Source organism: Hylobates moloch, unplaced genomic scaffold, assembly GCF_009828535.3.
Source record: "Hylobates moloch isolate HMO894 unplaced genomic scaffold, HMol_V3 SCAFFOLD_1, whole genome shotgun sequence".
Classification (NCBI taxonomy): domain Eukaryota; kingdom Metazoa; phylum Chordata; class Mammalia; order Primates; family Hylobatidae; genus Hylobates; species Hylobates moloch.
In genome coordinates this window covers 7,924,534-7,946,531 of record NW_026652276.1, presented here as the reverse complement: position 1 = coordinate 7,946,531, position 21,998 = coordinate 7,924,534, and the positions used below count along the sequence as shown (strand labels likewise).

Below are 21,998 nucleotides of genomic sequence, written 5' to 3'. Positions count from 1 at the left end.
TGGGCCTTTCAAACAAATTTGCGTCCCTCTTCCCGGCCAATCCACGCCCGAGTTTCCAGCCACGCCCCAAGGACCGTGTTCGGCGGAAGAAAGGGAAGGTGTCCGGCGGAAGAAAGGGAAGATGTCCGGCGGAAGAAAGGGAAGATGTCCGGCGGAAGAGAGGGAAGGTGTCCGGCCGCCACGGCCGGTGGTAGTTTCACAAACAGCTCTGTGCTTATTAGTCAGCGGTGCTGTGCGAGATCTGGTGGGATGCGTGTCATCTCCCGCGCTGTGCACCGGAGATAAGTGCGGCCTGGAGATTTCTGCGTGACTTGCCCTGGGTGTCGCCGCCGGGCGGGGGCCGCATCCTCACCCGCCCGCCTGGGATCCCGGCGCAGTTTCGAGGGCAGGGGCCTAAGAAAGACAACCCCAAATTACCAACCCAAAAGGAGGCAGGACAGCGAATATTCATCTAGAAGGAAAAAATAAGTCTCAACGAATGACACATTTAAAGATGCTGACAAATGGGATACACATCACAAAATCCAGGAAAATACTTCTATTAACCCACCTTTTTCCCCATGTATTTCTGATTGCATATTCTGCTTCTTCATTGATATTAATCTTGAAATATTTTCTCCAGAGAGAAGAGCAAGATAAATCAGTCGTTAGTATGGTTGATGGAATTTATGATTGACATCTTAGGAAAGTTTCATTCAGCTTCATCACTTAACCACATTTGTGTGCTTGTGCTGATGTGATTACCGTAGTATGTGGTTGAGAATAAAAGCATTGCTGAGCACCAGGAGGTCCCTTAGAGGGGGCTCTTCACCTCCTTTCAGCCTGCACAGCAATTCTATCATGATGTCCTGCGGAAATTTAGGTGGGGGTGTAGGTGGAGGGTGAGAACTTCAGGGCTCATGTAGCATGTGTGTCCACAAAATGTGTTGCGTTGTGCTGGACACAGAGATGTGCTGGCCTGATTCCCCTTAAGATGCCACAGCTGCTGGGAGGGCAGTTGGCAGGGGCCTTCAGTTGGCAGCCTATTCTGGGATGATTCAGTTGCAGAGAACTCCCTCACCCAAGGTCCTGCTGCCCCAGGGTGGCCCAGCACCAATGACTGATCCAGGTGGGAACAGGAAGGCTGTGTCATTTCAGTCTGATGGAAGAAAACCCTGGGCCACTTTATCTTCCGAGCTCTCAATTCCATGGAGTTGGATGGGGTAACCTACCAATTCTGTTTCTTTCCCTTCCTTCCTCCCTATATAAACATCCTCTCTGAGTCTTCTCCAGTTGCAGGATCTACACATTTAATCTGTACCTTTTCCAATTTTCAAAAACAGGCCGGGTGTCTTCCTCCTCCTTCTTCAGGAGTGTTCAGAAACTTAACATGTTCTTCCTTGGACTCTGTGCTTCCCACACATAATTTACTTTTCAAACATCTAACTGGGCCCATTTAGAGACTTGAGACCTTGAATAAGATTTTCTTTTTTCGAGTTTTGGACGACTGACTCTTCCATTGTTACCAGATAGAGTTGTCCAGGTTCTTGGTGTGTTGAACAAAGAATGAACAAAACACACAAAGTTACAAAGGAATGAAGCAACGAAAAACAAAGCAACAGGAGAACGGAGTAAGGAAAGCACAGATTCATTGAAGAGAATTCGCAGAGTGAGAGCGAACCGGAGCACGCAGCTTAAGAGCCTCTTCAATCAGGGTTTTTATAAAGCCAAAAGAACTTGGCAACACCCCTGGGTACCCTTTAGAGGCCTCCAATTGGTTACACCCTATGAAGGATTGGCCTGCGACCAATCAGAGCCTAAAGTGGAAACTTGGCCTGCAGTCATTCAGGGGCTGAAGTGGAAACTTCTTTCTTGTTATCACAGGAGTGAAGATGTGGCCTATGTCCTGCCCAATCTTGCTTAAAACTGGCTGCACCTGCTGTTCTCTTGCTTATGCGAACTGGCTGCATCTGCTATTCCTTTGCTTATGCCTCAATCCTTGGCTACCCCAGTTCCCTATTCTCCTGCCTCACTATGACTCTCTAACAAGCACGATAGTACCAGTTTTCAAAACTGGCGTCTCCCAGGGCTTATTCTCTATTCCTGGGAAACCATTCCAAGATTTCCTTTGCTGGCGTCACTGACAATCCAAGCATCTGCCTCTGTCCTAGGAGTTTGGGGGCAGCTTCAGTGCAAAGATTTCTCAATCTCAAGTTCAAGTCTTTAATTGAAGTCAAAAACATACTTGCTTTAGCCAGACTCCTTCTGAGCCAGCCAAAGTCTATGCATTAACCCTTATTGTTCTGGCCTGGTGGTCTTCCAGTTGTCTCTGACTGGCTTTCCCCATCCCATGGTCCAAAGTGGTGCTCCAGCTAAGGAAAGAAGAACCCTGCATCATGCTTCTCATGTGATGCTGTAGCAGGACAAGCCGCAGACAAAACCCCTCAGACACCGAGTTAAAGAAGGAAGGGCTTTATTCAGCTGGGAGCTTCAGCAAGACTCATGTCTCCAACAACCGAACTCTCCCGAGAGAGCAATTCCTGTTCCTTTTAATGGCTCACAACTCTAAGGAGGTCCGTGTGAGAGGGTCGTGATCGATTGAGCAAGCAGGGGGTAAGTGACTGGGGGCTGCATGCACTGGTAATTAGAACGCAACAGAACAGGACAGGGATTTTCACAGTGCTTTTCTATACAATGTCTGTAATCTATAGATTACATAACTGATTAGGTCAGGGGTCGATCTTTAATTACCAGGCCCAGGGTGTGGCGCCAGGCTGTCTGCTTGTGGATTTCATTTCTGCCTTTTAGTTTTTACTTCTTCTTTCTTTGGAGGCAGAAATTGAGCATAAGACAATATGAGGGGTGGTCTCCTCCCTTAATGCCATTCTCTATAATACCTCACCCCACCACCCTTGGCAGCATAACCATATTACTCCAGACCTGCTAAGCAAACTCTTCGCCACCACTTTCCACTGTCACGTAACAGGGAAGGATCACAAGTCAGCTCCTTCCCCAGCAGCAGGTTTCTGGGTGCAGCATCTTGGAATCTCACAGGGTTTCCAGAGATGAGGGCAAGTTGCTCTGGCTGCACCTGCACAGTGCCCTGTACTGGCCGGACTGGGATTTCCAACCCTCCAAGTGCTGTTTAAATGCCTAGGAAATAGTTCTCATTAAAGTTACATTACAGCTTCTCTTATAAAATGTGCCTGAATTTTGCTTCAAATAAGAGAGATGGAGACTTATTCTGCATGGAGTTGTCATGTAAATTTGTTTCTGTTGGAAAGGTGTGGAAATGTTACCACCAGTCTGTGGTTGGAGAAGCGCAGCTTTTGACTGGTCCCAGCATTGACACAGAAATTGTTATGTAACGGTGAGAATGTCAGTCTGAGATAAATTATCGCAAACATTAGACCCCACGCATTAGGCTGCTAAGAAAAGGGTTTGCTTTTTTCTGTTGCCCTAGAGCTGATGCAAACACAGAGGCTGTGAAATAGGCAACAAGCTGACTTTCCACGAGGTGTCAGTCAAAGCTCACAAAATGTGTTCATTGTTTGATTTAATGAGTCTCATATTTAACTGAAGTAATTAAGGATGTTGGCAAGAATTTAGCTGGAGGATCTTTCATGAAGCAGTTTATAAAGTCCAATACTAGAAGGATGGCAGAATAAATGGTGATAGATACTTACTTATGTTCTATTGGCAACAATTTTAAAGAAGTGTAATTATTGATATCAAAATTCTATATGATCTTTTTAATACAAAAAGGTTATAATCCTGTATTATATGTCTGCATTTAAAAACTATATATGATATAATTTAAAGTATGATTATACATGTTTTAAAAATGTGAGTATATATGTCTCAGAATGTTTCCAGGGCCATCTCTGGATGATGGTGTGATGAATTATTTTTAATATTAGTTTTCCTTAGCTGCATTTTCTAGAATGAGCATTTGTTGTGCAATTATGAGTTTGCATTACTGATGTAATTAGAAAACACAGAAGGCCAATTGTCTTAGTTCATTTTGTGCTGCTATAATAAAACCTGACAGTAATGAGCCTGTAATTTATAATGAACAGAAATTTATTTCTCACAGTTCTGAAGACTGGCGAGTCCCAGCCAGACTGAGTGATTGGCCTGTGGTGAGGGTCTGAGTGATTTGCCTCTGGCGACGGTCTTCTTGCTGTGCCATCTCATGGTGTAACGTAAAAGAACAAGAGAGGGCAAGAGAGAGCAAAAGGGAGCCAAACTCATTCTTTTCTTTCTTGTTTTTTTTTTTTTTTTGAGACAGAGTCTTGCCCTGTGACGCAGGTAGAGTGCAATGGCGTGATCTCAGCTCACTGCAACCTCCACCTCCTGGGTTCAAGCGATTCTCCTGCCTTAGCCTCCTGAGTAGCTGAGATTACTGGTGCGTGCCACCACACCCAGCTAATTTTTTGTATTTTTAGTAGAGATGGGTTTGGCCAGGCTGGTCTCAAACTCCTGACCTCAAGTAATCCGCCCACCTCGGCCTCACAAAGTGCTGGGATTACAGCCACTCTGCCCAGCCTTCAAACTCATTCTTTTATGAGAAACCCACTCCTGTGATCATTTCCACAATAATGGCATTAATCCACTCCCTCTGCCCTATGGCCTAATCACCTCTCATTAGGCCTCACCTCCCAACTCTGTTGCATTGGAGATTAAATTTCCAATACATGTTTCTGTGGGACACATTTAAACCACAGCACCCCTCATGTGTTTTTACCTTGGCTTTGCAAAATCAGGGGCCATTTATCCAAATAAGATAATGGCCCCAAACATTCTAAAGCTGCAATTGTACTGCAGGTACAACACATAACTGGTAGCAATATATTCAGTTTTGTCTTTTCAGTTCAGATATTAAGGGTGGTCTTATCATTCTATGGCAAATCCAAAGTTTCTACTGAGGTCGTTTCAAGGACTCTCACTTAGAAGCATTCTAGAGCATTCTTAGGACAACAGGTATACTCACTGGGCCTCTTTGCCAAACTCCATTTATCCTTCATATCTGCTGCCAGGTACGCCAGCCTCAACACTGAGTTCTTGCTAGTTTCATTGAGCTTTCATTGCTGAATTTGTTACCCTAGGATTTATAACCAAAGTAATTAGATCTAGGTGTTTCTGTAAGATCATTAGACCTTATGGTTTGGGGATAAAAGATTTAGTAAATACCTTCGCTTATTCTCCTGCTGTGTGTGTGTGTGTGTGTGTGTGTGTGTGTGTGTGTGTGTGTGTGTAGGCAGTCTTATTTCAACTGTCTTTGTTTTGTCCTGGATTATCTTGTGTTTACTGATTGTATAAGGCAGTGTTCCACGAAAGACAGATGCATATATAAGTTGATTATTTTCTGCTTCAATCTAATCCAGTCTTGAAGACAAATGGTTAGAGGTTCCTTAGACCTGTGACAATTATGTGAAAAGGCAATTAGTCGAACTTAGCCTTGGGCACCTTACAAAACCTTCATAATGACATTTACACTTTTGTTAACTTGTGAAAGAAGACCTCTTTGCTCCGTCTATAATTTAGGTCAAACAATTGTTGGGTCATTGGCGGTCTCGCTGATTTCTAACTTCTGCTTGGTCTAACTTCTGACACCACTCATGAGCGCACACTGTAGCACAGTCGACTGTAGTGACCCATCTTCTTTATGTGGATTTGTCTGTATCAAATTTTCAAACTCCTGCATAAATTCTTCTTTCTATATAAAGTCTCATTATGATCCTTACTCTTGCATTCTTTTGGGTAAAAGGCAAAAGATGGCAAAAAACAATGACCACTTTAGGGAAAGTTCGCTGTGTCAAAATCAGTTCGTATTTTAGGAGGCACTCTAGAAAAACTGGGAGGCAAACACACCAGTCTTTCAATAGTCAGCTTCTTTATTTGGTGTGGTGGAGCTGAAAACACAAGTTGTCCAAGGACACTAACCTTCTGAGACCCACCCTGTTTGGATCTAAGCAACTTTTCACTTGTACCCCTTCTAGTCTTTTTATTCCTTCCTCCAATCTTCTAAATGAGTTAGTATTGCCTTGGGATTTCTCAGGAAAGGAACATTCATGTAAATATGCGAGATCAGAAGGCAGATATATAGATGTTGAATTTAAAACCTAATTTAGAGCTGAGTCAAAGACAGTCTGTACAGGCTGCTATTAACAGGACACCATAGACTAACCAGCTTATACACAATAGAAATTTATTTCTTACAGTTCTGGAGGCTGGGAAGTCCAAGATCAAGGTGTTAGCAAGGTAGGTTTCATTCTGAAGTCTCTTGTCTTGGCTTGCAGGTGGCCATGTGCTCACATGACCTCTTTTTTTGTGCATGTGGGGAGACACTGTGTGAGAGAGAGCAAGCCCTCTGGTATCTCTTCTTATAAGGACACTAACCGTATTGGATCAGAGCCCCATCCTTATGATCTTATTTTACATTAATTATATACTTAAAGGCCCTATTTCCAAATATAGTCACTTGTGCATTAGGGCTTCAACATATAAATTTTGGGGGGACAAAATTCAGTCCATAGCAATGCTATAAATATTTTCTCATACTTCAGGAAGATGGACAGATATTTGCAATAGGATCTTTGTTATGTAGTATTTTCATGAATGACTAGATGTGTACAGAGTAGTTCACTTCATTTTAGCCCCTCAAATGGGGAAAGTAGTTGAAAACAAGAGATTAGGAAAAAGGTTTAAATAATCCATCTGAAAATTAAAAAATAATTGTTAGAGACAAAAAGAAGGAAGCTTATTAAATGCATTTTAGAAATCTGTCTCTTACAAAGTAAATTGGACAAAGATGAAAATTTTCATAAAATAAACACTAGATTTAAAAATTGGATTCCAGGAACCTATTGAACATTATTCTAGGGTAGGATCAACAGCTGAAAATGGACTCCGATTTTAATTAGGAGCCATAAATGAAAAATATATATATATAAAATTGTGAATTTAGAAGGTAACAGAACATTTTCTGATAAGTAACTGAGCCCTAGGAAAAAAAGAAGCTAGAAATAAAAATAAATATACAGCTCTATAAATGAAACAACTAGTCCCCCAAATAAAAACAAGAATCTAAGAGCCTCTGTATTCTCTAAGAATCATGAGGGTATAAATAAGGACACCTGTAGATTTTGAGGAGAAAGATACTGGGAGAGCCAATGCCCTCTACTGACGGTGCTACTCTTGGGGAGCTATTAGCACCCCCAAGTTCCTTGTCCTTTCTCTAATCTTCTAAAGAGGATTGTTTACAGATGGACAATGACATAGTTCCTCTTTTGATATGCATGGCCCTGTATCTACAATAAATCCTACTTCCATAGAACATCATCCCCTTCAGAATCAAATTTTAAAGTTGTCTGAAAAGAATAAGGAAGGCACATTGACTGAAAGCAAGAAGAGAAAAATGAGAAATTTGGTCTTAAACTAAAAATGTCTTATTGTGCCAGATTGTCAAAGAGACAAATTTGAGGTATGCAGTAAATTGTAAAAGGCTTGAGGGCAAATAAACTTTGTCTTGACTTACTAAAACCATCCAGGTAGTGGAAATTTGTAACAATCCTAAGCCCTTTCCTAAATTCCAACATGTTGTCTTCATCAGATGAATACTTTTTTTTCTTTAGGAAATAATCTCTACATACTAGCCAGAGTTCTCTAGAGAAACAAAACCAATATGATATAGATAGACAGACAGACAGACAGACAGACAGACATTTATTTTGAGGGATGGGCTCATGTGTTTATGGAGGCCAAGAAGTCCCATCATCTGCTGTCTGCAAGCTGGAGGTCCAGGAAAGGCGGTGGTGTGGTTCCAGTCCAAGAACCATGACCTCTGATGTCCGAAGGCAGAAGATGGATATGCCAGCTCAAGGAGAAAGCAAACTCACCCTTCCTCTACCTTTTTGTCCTATTCAGGGGTTCTCAACAGATTAGACCATGCCCCCCCCACATTGGTGAGGGTGATTTTCTTTCCTTGGCCTGCCTATTCAAATGCTAATCTTTTCTGCTGACAGTAGGTGGAGTTTTGAAGAGTGTGGTGTTCAGGATTCCTGGAGTTTCAGTGGTGTCAGGGGCTGGTGCAGTCTGTGTAAGTGTGGGTACTCATGTGAGACTGCTGAGTCCTCGGAGAGGTCCATGGAACCCTTTTTCTTCTCAGTCTCCTCTTTTTGTTCTCATTCAGCCAAAGTTACAAGAAAGAATCAAAAAAATTATCCACATCTTTACCACTACAAATGATTCTTTCTGAAGAAGAGGTTTCATTTGCAAAGATCATATTTTCAGTCTGAACATTGATCAGCAGAATTACATTCTTATTTCATCTTTGAATATTTCATTGAATCATCTATCAGGACAGTAGCTGCACAAAATCATTTAAGACCAACAACAGATCTCAAAGAATTGTGAGATTAAAAAAAAAAACATATAGGCTGGGTGTGGTGGCTCATGCCTGTAATTCCAACATTTTGGGAGGCCGAGGTGGGTGGATCATTTGAGGTCAGGAGTTCAAGACCAGCCAGGCCAACATGGTGAAACCCCATCTCCACTAGAAATACAAAAAAATTAGCTGGGCGTGGTGGCACACACCTGTAATCCCAGCCATTGGGGGAGGCTGAGGCAGAATTGCTTGAACCTGGGAGATGGAGGTTGCAGTGAGCTGAGATCACACTACTGCACTCCAACCTGGGCAACAGTGCGAGACTCCATCTCAAAACAAACAAACAAACAAACAAAACAAACAAACTTAGGAATATTATTTTAAGAAGGGGTTGGGAGATTTCCTAAGAAAAGAATTCTCAACAACTCGGTGAGAAGCTCACCTTGCCTTTCTTTTAGCTTTGACATAGATTGGTCCAAGTCACGTAGAATTACTCTAGATACAGGAAGTATTATACAGGAAGTATTATAGAATTACTCCAGATAGCGGGAAGTATTATTAGCGATGGCCTAGACTCTCCCTTAATTGGCCCAAATAAAATCCAAGCTGGCAAGGTGTGGTGGCTGATGCCTGTAATCCCAGCACTTTGGGAGGCTGAGGTGGGTGGATCACGAGGTCAGGAGATCAAGACCATCCTGGCTAGCACGGTGAAACGACGTCTCTACTAAAAATACAAAAAATTAGCCGGGCGCAGTGGTGGGCGCCTGTAGTCCCAGCTACTCGGGATGCTGAGGCAGGAGAATGGCGTGAACCCACGAGGTGGAGCTTGCAGTGAGCCGAGATCGTGCCACTGCACTCCATCCTAGGCAACAGAGCGAAACTCCATCTCAAAAAAACAAAAACAAAACAAAACAAAAATCCGAGCTTATTCTATTATGCATAGCTACTATTTGGGCTGAGGAATTTAAACTGGCTTTATGTAGCTTGATTAAATTCACATCAGTAGCATTAATTATAGAAATGGCTATTATTTGGGTCTTTCTAAGAGTTGGGAAGGCAACTTATCCTTAAGTTCACTTCAAATTGTCCTTCAAATTGGCTGCACAAGCAACAGCCTAGGAGAGTTGTATTACAAAATTCAGCTCTCTAGTAAAGCCTAGTATTGGGCAAGAAAAGTAATTATCACCTAGACTTCCTGGTATCATCTCTTTTTATTCATTTTTAAGATAACATGAAAAAACCATTAACTTGGGATTCTGTATTAGACTATCCAAAGATTAGTTATGGGCATGGATACTTTTTGAGTGAATGGAACACAAGTACGAGCTTCTCCTTCATTGGATAAGAGTAACAGAAGGCTGCCAGACTGAGTGTGTACATAGGAAAATGGTAATATGTGAGGGAAAGAGTAACAATCAAATTAGTAAACAGCAGAAAAATGTTGGGTGGTTTCTATTAACAGTAGGGATTTGCTGCGTATGTTAACATCAGATTTAAAGGTAATCCCAGTACAAGACCAAAAGATGCTTTGACTAATTTAGTGGAGGCCTGTAACTGCTTGGATACATGAAGCTAAGCCTTGGATATTGGATCAAAGAATAGCTAAAAAAGACCATGAGTTATTGTCGTTGCCATGCCATAGAGGTAATACTTTTAAGAGCATCACTGTCTATTAAAAATATAATGTGAGACACATTGGTCATTTTAAGTTTTTAAAATATTAACCTTTTTTAAAAGTAAAAAGAAATAGGTGAAGGTATTTTCAAAACATTTTATTTAACTCAATGTATCTAAAATATTGTCAGTTCAACATTTAACCAGTGCTGAAAATTATTAACGAGATATGTTACATTTATTTTTACATACTAAGCCTTCAAACTCCAGTGCTCTAACCTCACACTTAAGAGCACATCTCAATTTGGACTAGCACAGTTCAAGCTCTTAGCTTTGTGGCATAGCTTATCCTTTCATGGACATGCAAGAGAATTATGATAATCTAGGAAGAATGCATATGGACACTTACGGGTTTTGCTCAAATTAACTAACCAAAAATACATCCAGCTTTGTCTTTGTACTTCAGATATTGTGGGTGGCACGTCATTCTCTCACAGTATTATCACTTTCCTATTTGATGCTACTGAAGCCACAATGGGAAGATATGCCTCTGTGGGCTTTCTGTTAGGATCGCAGAAAGTGGCATGTTTTCTGTTTTCTCTTATGTAGCAATTTGTGGGCTAGCACCTAAGGAATTTCTGACTCTAAAGGCTAAAGCTTATGTGGTCTAAAATTTACATTAAAATGTCAGCATAGTGTGCAATAAATATGTGGGTTTTAATTTCTACCTTTGGGGCTGTCAGGTGCCACAATGAGGAATACCTACTTTTTCGGGGGGCGCCAGTTTATATAATATATATTTTCCTAAGTAATCATTCATTTTTGTCAAGACTTTCAAATTTACTGGTTTAAATGAATATGTAGCATTCTCTTATATTCCAATCGTCATTATATCTGTAGTTATGACTCCGAGTTAATTTTTTTTTTCAAACAAGACAGGCTTTATTTAGATCACCAAAAAACATTTTACAGAAAGGGAACCATAACATTACACAAAAAAGTATAGCTGTAAAATTGCAAACAAGAAAGGCAATGCTTTCTTTAGATCACCAAAAATAATGTTTCACAGAGAGGGAACCATCAGAAGCAAATTATAGCTGCAAATTTTCTTTTGCCATCAATATGGATTCCCTCTAAAATACTTTGAGACTATTTTGCAGTTTTCAAGTACAAACTAAACCTTGTTGGACAGAGTTGCTCAGCTTCATTGAGAGAATGAAACCAATTTGCAAAAAAAATTTTGTTTAATGCCAACAAATAACGAAACAATGTGGTTCTTGCTAACTAACTGCAATGTCTACTGAAATGGCCTAACCTATGTACACTTCCATGAACATTTCACTGTGAACACAGTTGCTTTTTACCTGCCATCACAGATGGCCTACAAAGTAGCAAGTGTCATGTCAGAACACTTTCAGGCACCTAGGAAATAATTCTAAACAGAGTAACTACAGTACATGGGGAACTCAAACAACAGGGCACACCTCTGTCAAAGCCCCCTGGTGGGCACTGTGTTTTGTGCTCTGGGTAAAGACCACCACCTTGTTAATTGTTTACCTGGAACTCAGAACGCCATGCTAGATGGAGCAGTTGTTCTTACAGAACCATCAACACTTTTATTGACTGCCTGGGGGTTCTTGGTGCTGTAATGCACCTCAGAGGCAGCGATGTAAGCAGACTCTGGGAAGAAGTCATCGTGGTGTTCTGCTAAAAACCTCACAAAGAGATCAAAGTGCTTCAATAAAGCCTTCAGATTCTTCTCAGTAAAGGACATTTTTCCAAGAATTTCTGGAAGTTTTACAAACAATCGCAGCAAATGTTGCGCCCCGTAAATGTAAGAGGGTGGAGGTGGCTGGTCACCTGGTGGGTAATTGTCAGGTACGAGCTTCCAGGAGAGGACCTCATTTATTTCATTAGTTCTTCTCCCTTCAAAGCCAGCAAACACAGGACTCCCTTCCTGGCTAGGAGTCAGAGGAATAGGTAGAGATGATCTGCTATGCACAGGTGTCTTCTTTTCCAGGTGCAGGAACAGCTTGGGCATGCTGGTGGACATGTCCTGCTGCCAGCGCTTGGGCTGAGGTGAGGTGCTGCTCTTAGAAAGCCTGTCACAGTTGGCGGTGTGGGGTGAGGACCCCCTCAGGGACTGCACTGCTTGCTGCTCAGCTTTGCGCCTTTTGGGGGTGGCTGGTTCACCGCTGGTCGACTGACTGACTGTAGACTGCGGCCTGGATGGATTCAACAAACGTGGGCTGGGAGAGAGCTTCTCCTGGCTCCTATTACTATTTGTGGCACTTTCCTTAATTGCAAGAAAAACCTTAGATGCAGTCACCTTTTTATACTGAGCTTGTTCATAGGGATAGAGTAAGACCAACGGGAGAGTGTAATCAAAGGTTATTCTTAATCCATCCACCATCTCCTTACAAAGGTCAACATTCTTTTCTGCTGGGATATAAGGCACGTTCATGTTGGCATGTGGCATAGCGCGATGGTGACGAGGCCTCTCATTGGCTGAAAAGGTTGCACTGATAGCAAAATGCTTCACATAGGATTCCAAAATTGTTATGATGTTGGTGTGGCATGGAAGTTGCACTAACCGTTTCCTCCGATTAATGTAGTAACAATCATCCTCCAGCTGCCTCTTCAGAACTTCAGGGATTTCTAGAGTTACTGTTCTTTCTTCCATTTCCCTTTTTGTTTGAAGCTCCGGTTCTTCTTTCACTTCAGTCTTTTCTTCAGTATTACTTTCTTCACTTATTTTTTCATCCTTGTCTTCACTGCTGTCAGAGGAACTGCTTAATGAGCTTTCATCATTTTCATCTTTTTCTTCAGTAGAGAGGCCTTTTAAAAAAAGACAGAGTCAGCACCAGGCAACTTGGAGCGGCTGCTTCTTTCTTGCTCCTCAGGTGAGCTACAGCTTTTCTTGCCAATTTATGCTGCAATCTATGATTTTCTTTCTCTCTCTTTCTTTCTTTTTTTTTGTGACAAGAGTTTCGGTCTTGTTGCCCAGGATGGAGTGCAGTGGCAGGGTCTCAGCACACTGCAACCTCCGCCTCCAGGGTTCAAGTGATTCTCCTGCCTCAGCCTTCAGAGTAGCTGGGATTATAGGCGCCCACCACCATGCCCCGCTAATTGTTTTGTATTTTTAGCAGAGACGGGGTTTCACCATGTTGGCCAGGCGGGTCTCAAACTCCTGACCTCAGTGATCCGTTCACCTTGGCCTCCTAAAGTGCTGGGATTACAGGAGTAAGCCACTGCGCCCAGCCCCTAATCTACGATTTTCTTTCTTTCTTTTTATTTTTTTTGAGACAGAGTCTCGCCCTGCTGCCCAGGCTGGAGTGCAATGGCGATCTTGGCTCACTGCAACCTCCGCCTCCCGGGTTCAAACGATTCTCCTGCCTCAGCCTCCCGAATAACTGGGATTACAGGCACCCGCCACCACGCCCAGCTACTTTTTGTTTTTTAGTAGAGAGAGTTTCGCCACGTTGGCCAGGCTGGTCTCAAACTCCTGACCTCGTGATCCGCCCGCCTTCACCTCCCAAAGTGCTGGGATTACAGGCGTGAGCCACTGCACCCGGCCAATCTACGATTTTCACTGAGCTCACGAAGCACATGATCTTCGGCTACCCATCTATCCCAGCTTCTGTTCCAACCATTACAACGGATCAGATATTCTGGGATCTTTCTGCCTTTTTCGCCTTTCCCAACAATAACATTAACAATCTAGGTCGGACAGCGTCCGACGGGAGCCCACGCGGCACCAGGCCGCGCTACAGGAGAGATTAAACGCGAAGAGAGAAACCCACCGTAGTTCAAAGTCCTCCGTCGGCGGCTTGCGTCTGCGTCCCGGGCGCACACGTAGCGCCGGCTGTGCGACAGGGCGCGCGCGACGCTCTCGACGGCGCATGCGCAGTCCGGCATGCCGGGCGGAAGCCGCATTTAATTTCTAATGCTATTTATTTATGTATCCCTTGTCTTTCTTTTCTTAATTATATTGTCGAACTTTATCTGTTTTACTGGTCTTTTAAAGGAACCAGCGCTTAATGTTTCTTGATCTACCCTACACGTTTTTGTTTTTATTTTCTTTAATTTCTTGACTATTATTTTCTTTTAACTTAGGTTAAACTGTTCTAAAATCATTTCTTGAATTGAAAGCATAATGAATTTACTTCCATTTACTTTTGTTTGCTAATACATGCGTTTAAGACTATCTATTCTCTGAGTACCGGTTCATGATTTTCCTTTTGTTTCCTTCTTTGATACAAGCATTATTTAGAAGTTTTTTTATTACTATTTCTACTTGCAAAGATAAATTTAATATTATTCCCTACTTTAAAAATCCTAAGTATAATACCAAGAGATAGTGAATATTAAAATAATTAAAATTTATAGTCCTAACATTTTGCTTAATGATAAATTCTAGAAGCATTTAATTTGTCAAGAAAAAAATCATTTTATGTTTTATTTTAAAATTAAATATGCAATACATACAAAACCTTTTGTGGCATGCATAGCATATAAAGAATGGCAATAAAATATCACTCATGTTGGTATTTGAGTTCTTATGCTCTTGCCAACACTTAGTATTGTGTTTTTGCTAATATTCCCAGTGCAAAATTGAAGTAAAATTTGTATTTTTCTCCTTTATGACAGGCACTTTTGGTGTCTTATTTAAGAAATCCTTTTATGTTCCATGGTTTTAAGACTTACCTCTCGTGTTTAAACTTTTAATCCACTGGAACTGATTTTTGTATTTGCTTTAAGGTAGAAGGCCAATTCTTTCTCTTTTCCTTAATGTGGATAACAAATTGTCTTTGTAACATTTGTTGAATAATGTATCCTTTCCTCACTGTTCTATAATGCCACCCCTGAACTGTATCTCTTCTATGTGTACATTGGCCTGTCTCTAGATTCTATATTGTATTTCACTGGTCTTTTTTTTTCTGCCTTTGCACCTAATCACAGTGTTATAATAACTATCTAGCTGGGTAACTCTTCTCACCTTGTTCGTTTTCCTTAGCTGTGTTATGGCTATTGTTGACCTTTGATTTTTCCATATACATTTTATTACCAGCTTGTTAGTTTTACAAAAAACTCTTTTGGCATTTTGATTAGAATTACTTTGAATCTATAGATAAATTAGGGGGAATAACTGATATGTTTATGATATTGAGTCTTCTAATCCGTTAACATGGAATATCTCTCCTGTAATTTAGGTCTTCTTTAATATCTTTCAAAAGATGGAATAAATTATATTTTATTTATAGTTATAATTTTAGCAGTATATATTTTATGAATTATAATTTTATCAGATACTCACATTGTGTTGGATTTTTAGGAGTCTTTTGTAAATTATGTTGATTTAAAGTTCCATTTTTCTACTGTTGATGTATGAAAATGCAATTGACATTTTTAAATTAGAATTTAATGAAATAATTACAGATTCACATGTAGTTGTAAGAAATAATTCAAGATACCTCTTTTATACTTTAAATAGTTTCCCTGAAGGTAACATTTTGCTTGTGTTGGCTTTATTTTGCTCTTCTTTTTCTAATTTTTTGAGCTAGGAATGTAAGTTATTGATACATAGCATTTAGTGCTATAGATTTCCCTCACATAATTGCTTTAGCTGCATCCTACGTACTTTGATTATGTTTTCATTTTCATTCAATTCTATATATTTTTAAAAGTTTCCTTTTATAGTTCTTCTTTGATCCATGGCTTATTCAGAAGTATGTTGTTCAATTTCTACGTGTTTAGAGATTTTCTTGTTGTTTTTCTGTTGTTGATTTCTAGTTTGATTCTATTATCATCAAAAGACATAATCTATATTATTTCAATACTTTTAAACTTGTTGAGACTTGTTTTATGGCCCAGAATACTGCCTATTTTGGTGTACGTTCCATGGGTGCTTGAAAAAATGCATATCCTGCTCTTGTTGGGTGGAGTAAAAGACTCCACAAGTCACTGAATGCTGTCAGTAGTATCCTTTGACTGAGATATTATTTGGCAAATAAAAATGAAGAGTTTGGATGTCTTGTCCTATATATAGTAGCAAGATGGTTCTCCAAATAAAACAGATGAAGATTCAGTTGAATATTTGCTTCTATTGTAAAAAATGTATAATCAATGACAAATTAAACAATTGAAATATTGAGAAACATAGTTATATTTGAAAGTTAAATGAGATCTTTCTTAATCTTTAAAAAAGTGAGATCAAAGTGAAGGGAATTACTATGGGGTTAATCAAAAAGCTTACATAATTTAAAAATAACCCTCAATGTTTCATCTTTGTGGCAGACATATAAGGATGGGATTAAGGATGCTGATTTGGAAACACGTTATGCTAATTTAGGTTTTATTAAAAATTATGTGGTGATTACATTCAAAGATCTGTGTAATCATGTGAGATCAGATCAGGTTGGGCAAATTAACCTCAGCATTAACCCACATTTCTAGGATGAATTAATTGAACTACTAAACAATGACTTAGAGGTCAAACTTGACTTAATCTAATTACAGAAACTTTTTGTTCTAGTTAAGACTTTCATATCTACTTATGCTATTTTTGGCTACACATTCAGGTGGAAAGGGTTTAGAGCAATAATTCAGTTATGCAAAATATTGCTCATATATAAAAGAACAGATTTGAGACTTGGGAGACATGAAATGCAGGGATCTTACCAAGTTTTATTAATGAAAGTTGTTTTAAGACATTTAATACTATTTCCAATCTACATACTAGAAATAACTAGAACAGTTTTGTAATATAATGAGAAGTTTTTATCATGAAAATTAAATATTGAAATAATATACTTTTGGATTGCTGGTTCAAATCCACTGTACAACTTTGAAACAACTGCCCAGTGACCTACAGTAGTAGAACTTTTCTGTGTTCTCTTGGGTTCTGAGTTCTTTTTCCAGGCTGTTCTCTGTGCCTATCACCTGTTAAAGGATATGGCTCCGAGATCTTTCTATTACAAATGCTTAGCATTTGGTAAGATTTCAAGCCTGTGCCGTTGTTATTACTCCATACTATGACCTAAATAATTTGCACAAAAATAAAACTTCCTAATATTTTCCACTTTAACACTCTATAATTTGCCTTGTCTTCTTATTCTTCTTTCAGTTAAAATTATTTCCCCTTTTTCGTATCTTCACATAAATATGATCTACCATTACTAAACACTAACTTTAAATTCTTGTGTTTATTAGTACTTCAAATTTTTGGTTCTAGTGTTTATTAGTACTTCGTTCATTTTTCTGTATCTTTTATACAGAATGGCTTTTAATTTTCTTTCATGATGTTTTTATAGCAGCTGGGCTTAAATATTGACTTTCATGATCATTTCAATATTGCAAGGGGGTCAGGAAAGTCTTTCCAAGAATGACATCAAAGGCAAGAAATAGAAAGAAAATGTGTTTAAAAAATGTGAATATATAGAAATGAAACATTTTTTACGACAAAATAAGTCACATGTAATAAACAACAAAATGGAAAAATAGTTGCATTTTATATTACAGAGGTTTAATAGGAAGAATGTATAAATAAGAACATGAAGACTCCAAAAAGAGAAAGGACAAAGTTCATAAATTGGCATTGTTAAAAGAAAAACTTCAGCTGAATTAAATTTAATGGAGTTTAATTGAGCAATGAACGATTCATGAATTGGGTATCTCCCAGAATCACAGCAGATTCAGAGACTCCAGCACAGCCACATGGTGGAAGATTTATAGACAAAAAAAGGGAAGTGAGGTAGAGAAACAACTGGGTTGGTTACAGCTCAGCATTTGCTTTCTTTGAACACAGTCTGAACACTCAGAAGTGTATGAGTGATTGAAGTATGGCTGCTGGGATTGACCAAGACTCAATTATTGTTACAGTCACATACTCCTAAGTTAGATTTTCAATCTTGTCTACCTATTAAGTTAGGTTGCAGTTTGTCCACAAGGATTCAAATATGCATGCATTATGCAATCATGAGAGTGCATTACTTACATAATTAAAAAACACAGAAGACTGATCATGTGTTTTTCACCTTGGCTCGACAAAATTAGAGTCCTTTTAGCCAAATAAGACACACATAGCTCCAAACCTTCTAAAACCGCTGGCGTACAGTTGGAGGGTGTTTTATCATCATTCTCCCTCGCCTCCCAGCTCTTACCCAGAAATTGTTTTTCCTGGGAAAAGTAGGGCCACAGCTCTCTTTGGTGATGTTCCTGCCCCAGTTTCATGTGGTGGGGAATTGCTTTTTATTTCTCACCTTAGGCTTTTTGCAATACAAGTACACTTTTAGGGTCACGATTAATGTATTTTAATGGGCTATCCATCTTAAAAATCAATGAAAAGAATTTATATTAAAAATAGAAGGCAATTAGACTGATTTGGATGACCTATTTTTAATCAACCCCATTATTTATGGATCTGAAAACTCTCAGAACATCTTTCTCTGGAGCATTCAAGGGTCGGTCCTCTGTTATGAGATGTGAATAATTTTAAAACAGGAGGCATGAGGTTGATAACTTGTGAAATCTTTTTAAATTACCCACCTTAGAAATGCTCCAGGAGGCTCCCTTCCTCTTTCATCGGCCCTTTGCCGTTCTTTTTACCTCCCATGGTTTACTGGGATAAGTTCGACAGGTACAGAAGACATTGTGTTCTGTTTCTTGAAAAGTTTTAGGGCATCCACTCCTTACTTAGAATTAACTTTTAAGTCAATAGTGTTATATCTTCTCTCAGCTATCTTCATCCCTTTATATTCAACTATTTTCACCATTGCGTCTAATGTTATTTCTTGCAAGAAATAAGAATTATTTATGTCACTCTCATTTATCAAAATTATTTCTTAACATTTTTATAAAATGCACAGAATTTAGGCTCTTTAGAAATTGTTACTTTCTTAGCTTCTGTATTTAAATTTTTAGCTTATACCCCAGATTTTTTTGTATTGCTGAAGGGGATATGTATTTTAGAACTCTTGATGAATTTTCCTAATTTTACAGTTTTGGAAGTACTTGACAGAAAACAAGTAAGAACTGCCATTTCCATTCCTACTCATTTCTCTTGTTTCTAAGTAGTATTTTTACCACATTCTTGGATTTAGTATGAAAATGTTATGTTCTCCATTTGCAGCCACTCCTCAGAAATTAAAATAATTTGCTAGTGTCCCAAGGAGAAGTTACAGAAACCAATTGTAGTGGTTAATATTGAGTGTCAACTTGATTGGATTGAAGGATGCAAAGTATTGTTTCTGGGTGTGTGTGTGAGGGTGTTGCCAAAGGAGACTAACATTTGAGTCAGTGGACTGGGAGAAGCAGACCCACCTCAGTCTGGGTGGGCACCACCTAATCAGCTGCCAGCGTGGTCAGAATAAAGCAGGCAGAAGAACGTGAAAGGACTTGACTGGTTTAGTCTTTCAGCCTACATTTTCCTCCCGTGCTGGATGCTTTCTGCCCTCGAACACTGGACTCCAAGTTCTTCAGCTTTGGGACTCTTGGACCTTCGACCACAGACTGAAGGCTGCACTGTCTGTCAGCTTTCCTACTTTTGAGGTTTTGGGACTTGGACTGGCTTCCTTGCTCCTCAGCTTGCACACAGCCTATTGTGGGACGTGCCTTTGTGATTGTGTGAGTCAATACTCCTTAATAAACTCGCATATATTTGAGTTTAATTAACTCATATATATACTCCTTAATAATTCATATATATTTGAGCATTTGGGTTGGTTCCAAGTCTTTGCTATTGTAAGTAGTGCTGCAATAGATTGCATTTTTTAGAGCAATTTTTGGGTTACAGCAAAAATAAGCAGAAGTACAGAGATTTTCCATAAGGCCCTTCTCCCCACACATGCAAAGCTTCCATTGTCAACATCCCCAAGAAGGTACATTTGTTACAAGCAATGAACCTACATGACACATCATTATCACTCAATGTCCATAGTTTACGTTAGGGTTCACTAATGGAGTTGTACATTCTGTGGGTTTGGACACATTTATAATGACATGTGTCTACCATCGTAGTATCATATAGAGTAGTTTTACTGCCCTAAAAATTTTATGTGCTCCACCTATTCATCCCTCCATTCTCCTCAACCCCTGCCAACCACTGATCTCTTTACTGTCTTCATAGGTTTGCGTTCTCCAGAATGTCACATAAATGGAATCATTTAGTATGTAGCCTTTTTAGATTGGCTTCTGTCACAACTAATTTCACAAGTAATGTGCATTTACGTTTCCCCTGTGTCTTCTCATGGCTTGATAGTTCATTTCTTTTGAGCTCTGAATAATATTGCTTTGCCTGGATGTACCACAGTCTATCCATTCACCTACTGAAGGATATCTTAAGTTGCTTCCAAGTTTTGGCAATTATAAATAAAATTGCTGTAAACCTCTGTGTGCAGGTTTTTGTGTGGACATAGGTTTTCAACTCCTTTGGATATATACCAAGGAGTGGAATTCCTTATATCCTAAGAGTATGTTTAGTTTTGTAAGAAACTGCCGAACTATCTTCCAAAGTGGCTGTACCATTTTACATTTTCACCAGCAATGAATGAGAGATCCTTTTGCTCCACACTATTTTTTTTTCAGCATTGAAAGATTTAGAATTCTAAGAAGCAGCCATTCATCAAATGATCTTTATGAACAAAGTTACATCTATTTTCTGTTCAATATATTACTCAAGATTCGGATATTGCCTGCACTAGTTTCTCAGGCCTCAGCCAGTGAGCAGAGTTTTATCTGTCTCAAAATCCACACGGCAAAGGCCCCTTTTTGTGGAAGGAAGGGCATAGAGAGTTTTATTTATTGGGATAAGTCTCTGAGGCATCATCTCTTTTACTTCCAGGATGGGAGAGACCTATGATTTGTGTTTTTTTTCCATATTTTAACTGAAGCTATTTATTGATGAAACAAAAGGGAAAAGCATACTTCAGATTACCAAGCAAAAACACTTTATTAAATATAAAGGTTAGTTTTCAACAGTTCTGGAAATTTCAATCAAGAAAGGGTGGATATTTTCCAAAATGGTGTTGAAAATTGTGTTCATTGTATACCCTCATGATCTAAGGAGCTGGGTTCTCTGTGCCCCTGACATTCTCTTTCCCTGTGTGCTCCTTGGGTGGTTCCTGTGTCCCTTGACAGCCCCTCAAGTTCCTCCTCTCCAGTATCCTGTGTTCATTCCTGCTCACTTGCAGCATGGCCTGCAGGGCTCGTACCACATGCCTTAGAGGATGGTGCCTCTTGCACACACCTTAGAGCATGGTGCTTCCTGGGGTCCTTCCTGGGCTCTTCTCTTTGAGATGGAGTAAACGTCCTCCTCACTCAAAGAATTTTTTTTAAGTCCATACTTTATTCAGTTATCCTTAGTTTTTACCTACCGTCCTTTTTCTATCTCTGGATTCCCTATCTAAGATATCATATTAGTTGGGTATCAATTTACTTCTCATGTCTCTTTAGGCTCCTCTGGGCTGTGACAGTTTTTCTGATTTCCCTTGTTTTTGATGATCTTGATCATTTTGAACAGTGCTGGTTAGATATTTTGTAAAAGGTTCCTTAATTAAGATTTGTCTGATGTTTTTCTTACTATTAGACTTGGGTTGTGTCCTTCTGAGAGGAGGACCACAGAGGTAAATGGCCATTTTCATCACGTCACATCAAGGGTACACACTATCAACCTAATTAATCACTCACTATTGGTGTAGACTTTGATCACCTGGTTAAGGTAGCGTTTGTCAAGTTCCTCTGCTGTGAAAGTATTCTTCCCCCCCTCCCTTCCCTTTTCTTACTCTACCCTTTGGAAGGACATTCCTATACACAGCCTACATGTCAGGAAGTGGGGAGTTATCCTTCAGTTTCTTGAGGGTGGGGCATTTACATAAATTCTTTGGAGTTCTTCTGCATGGGAGATTTGTCTGTTCAACCCCATTTATTTAGTTAATCATTTATTTATATCAGTATGGACTCATGGATACTTGTTTCCTACTTTGAGTTATAGTCCAACTTTATTTGTTGCTCACAGTGT

The 21,998-nt window shown here is 39.6% G+C and overlaps 2 protein-coding genes across 2 annotated transcripts in view; one reads left to right on the top strand and one right to left on the bottom strand.

The window, feature by feature from the left end:
• The first annotated feature begins 855 nt into the window (after positions 1 to 855).
• TRPM8 (transient receptor potential cation channel subfamily M member 8) overlaps positions 856 to 21,998 on the top strand; it is a 160,015-nt gene continuing 138,872 nt past the window's right edge. The window contains exon 1 of the mRNA XM_032753671.2: positions 856 to 2,592. The gene's annotated coding sequence lies outside the window, so the exon portion shown is untranslated. The remainder of the gene's footprint in view (positions 2,593 to 21,998) is intronic.
• On the bottom strand, positions 10,462 to 13,900 carry LOC116810037 (putative male-specific lethal-3 protein-like 2). Its single transcript, XM_032753680.2, has 2 exons — positions 13,786 to 13,900; positions 10,462 to 12,820 (listed from the first exon to the last, which is right to left on the bottom strand). Exons 1-2 carry the CDS (start codon positions 13,898 to 13,900, stop codon positions 11,547 to 11,549), a joined length of 1,389 nt encoding a protein of 462 aa, XP_032609571.1. The 3' UTR covers positions 10,462 to 11,546.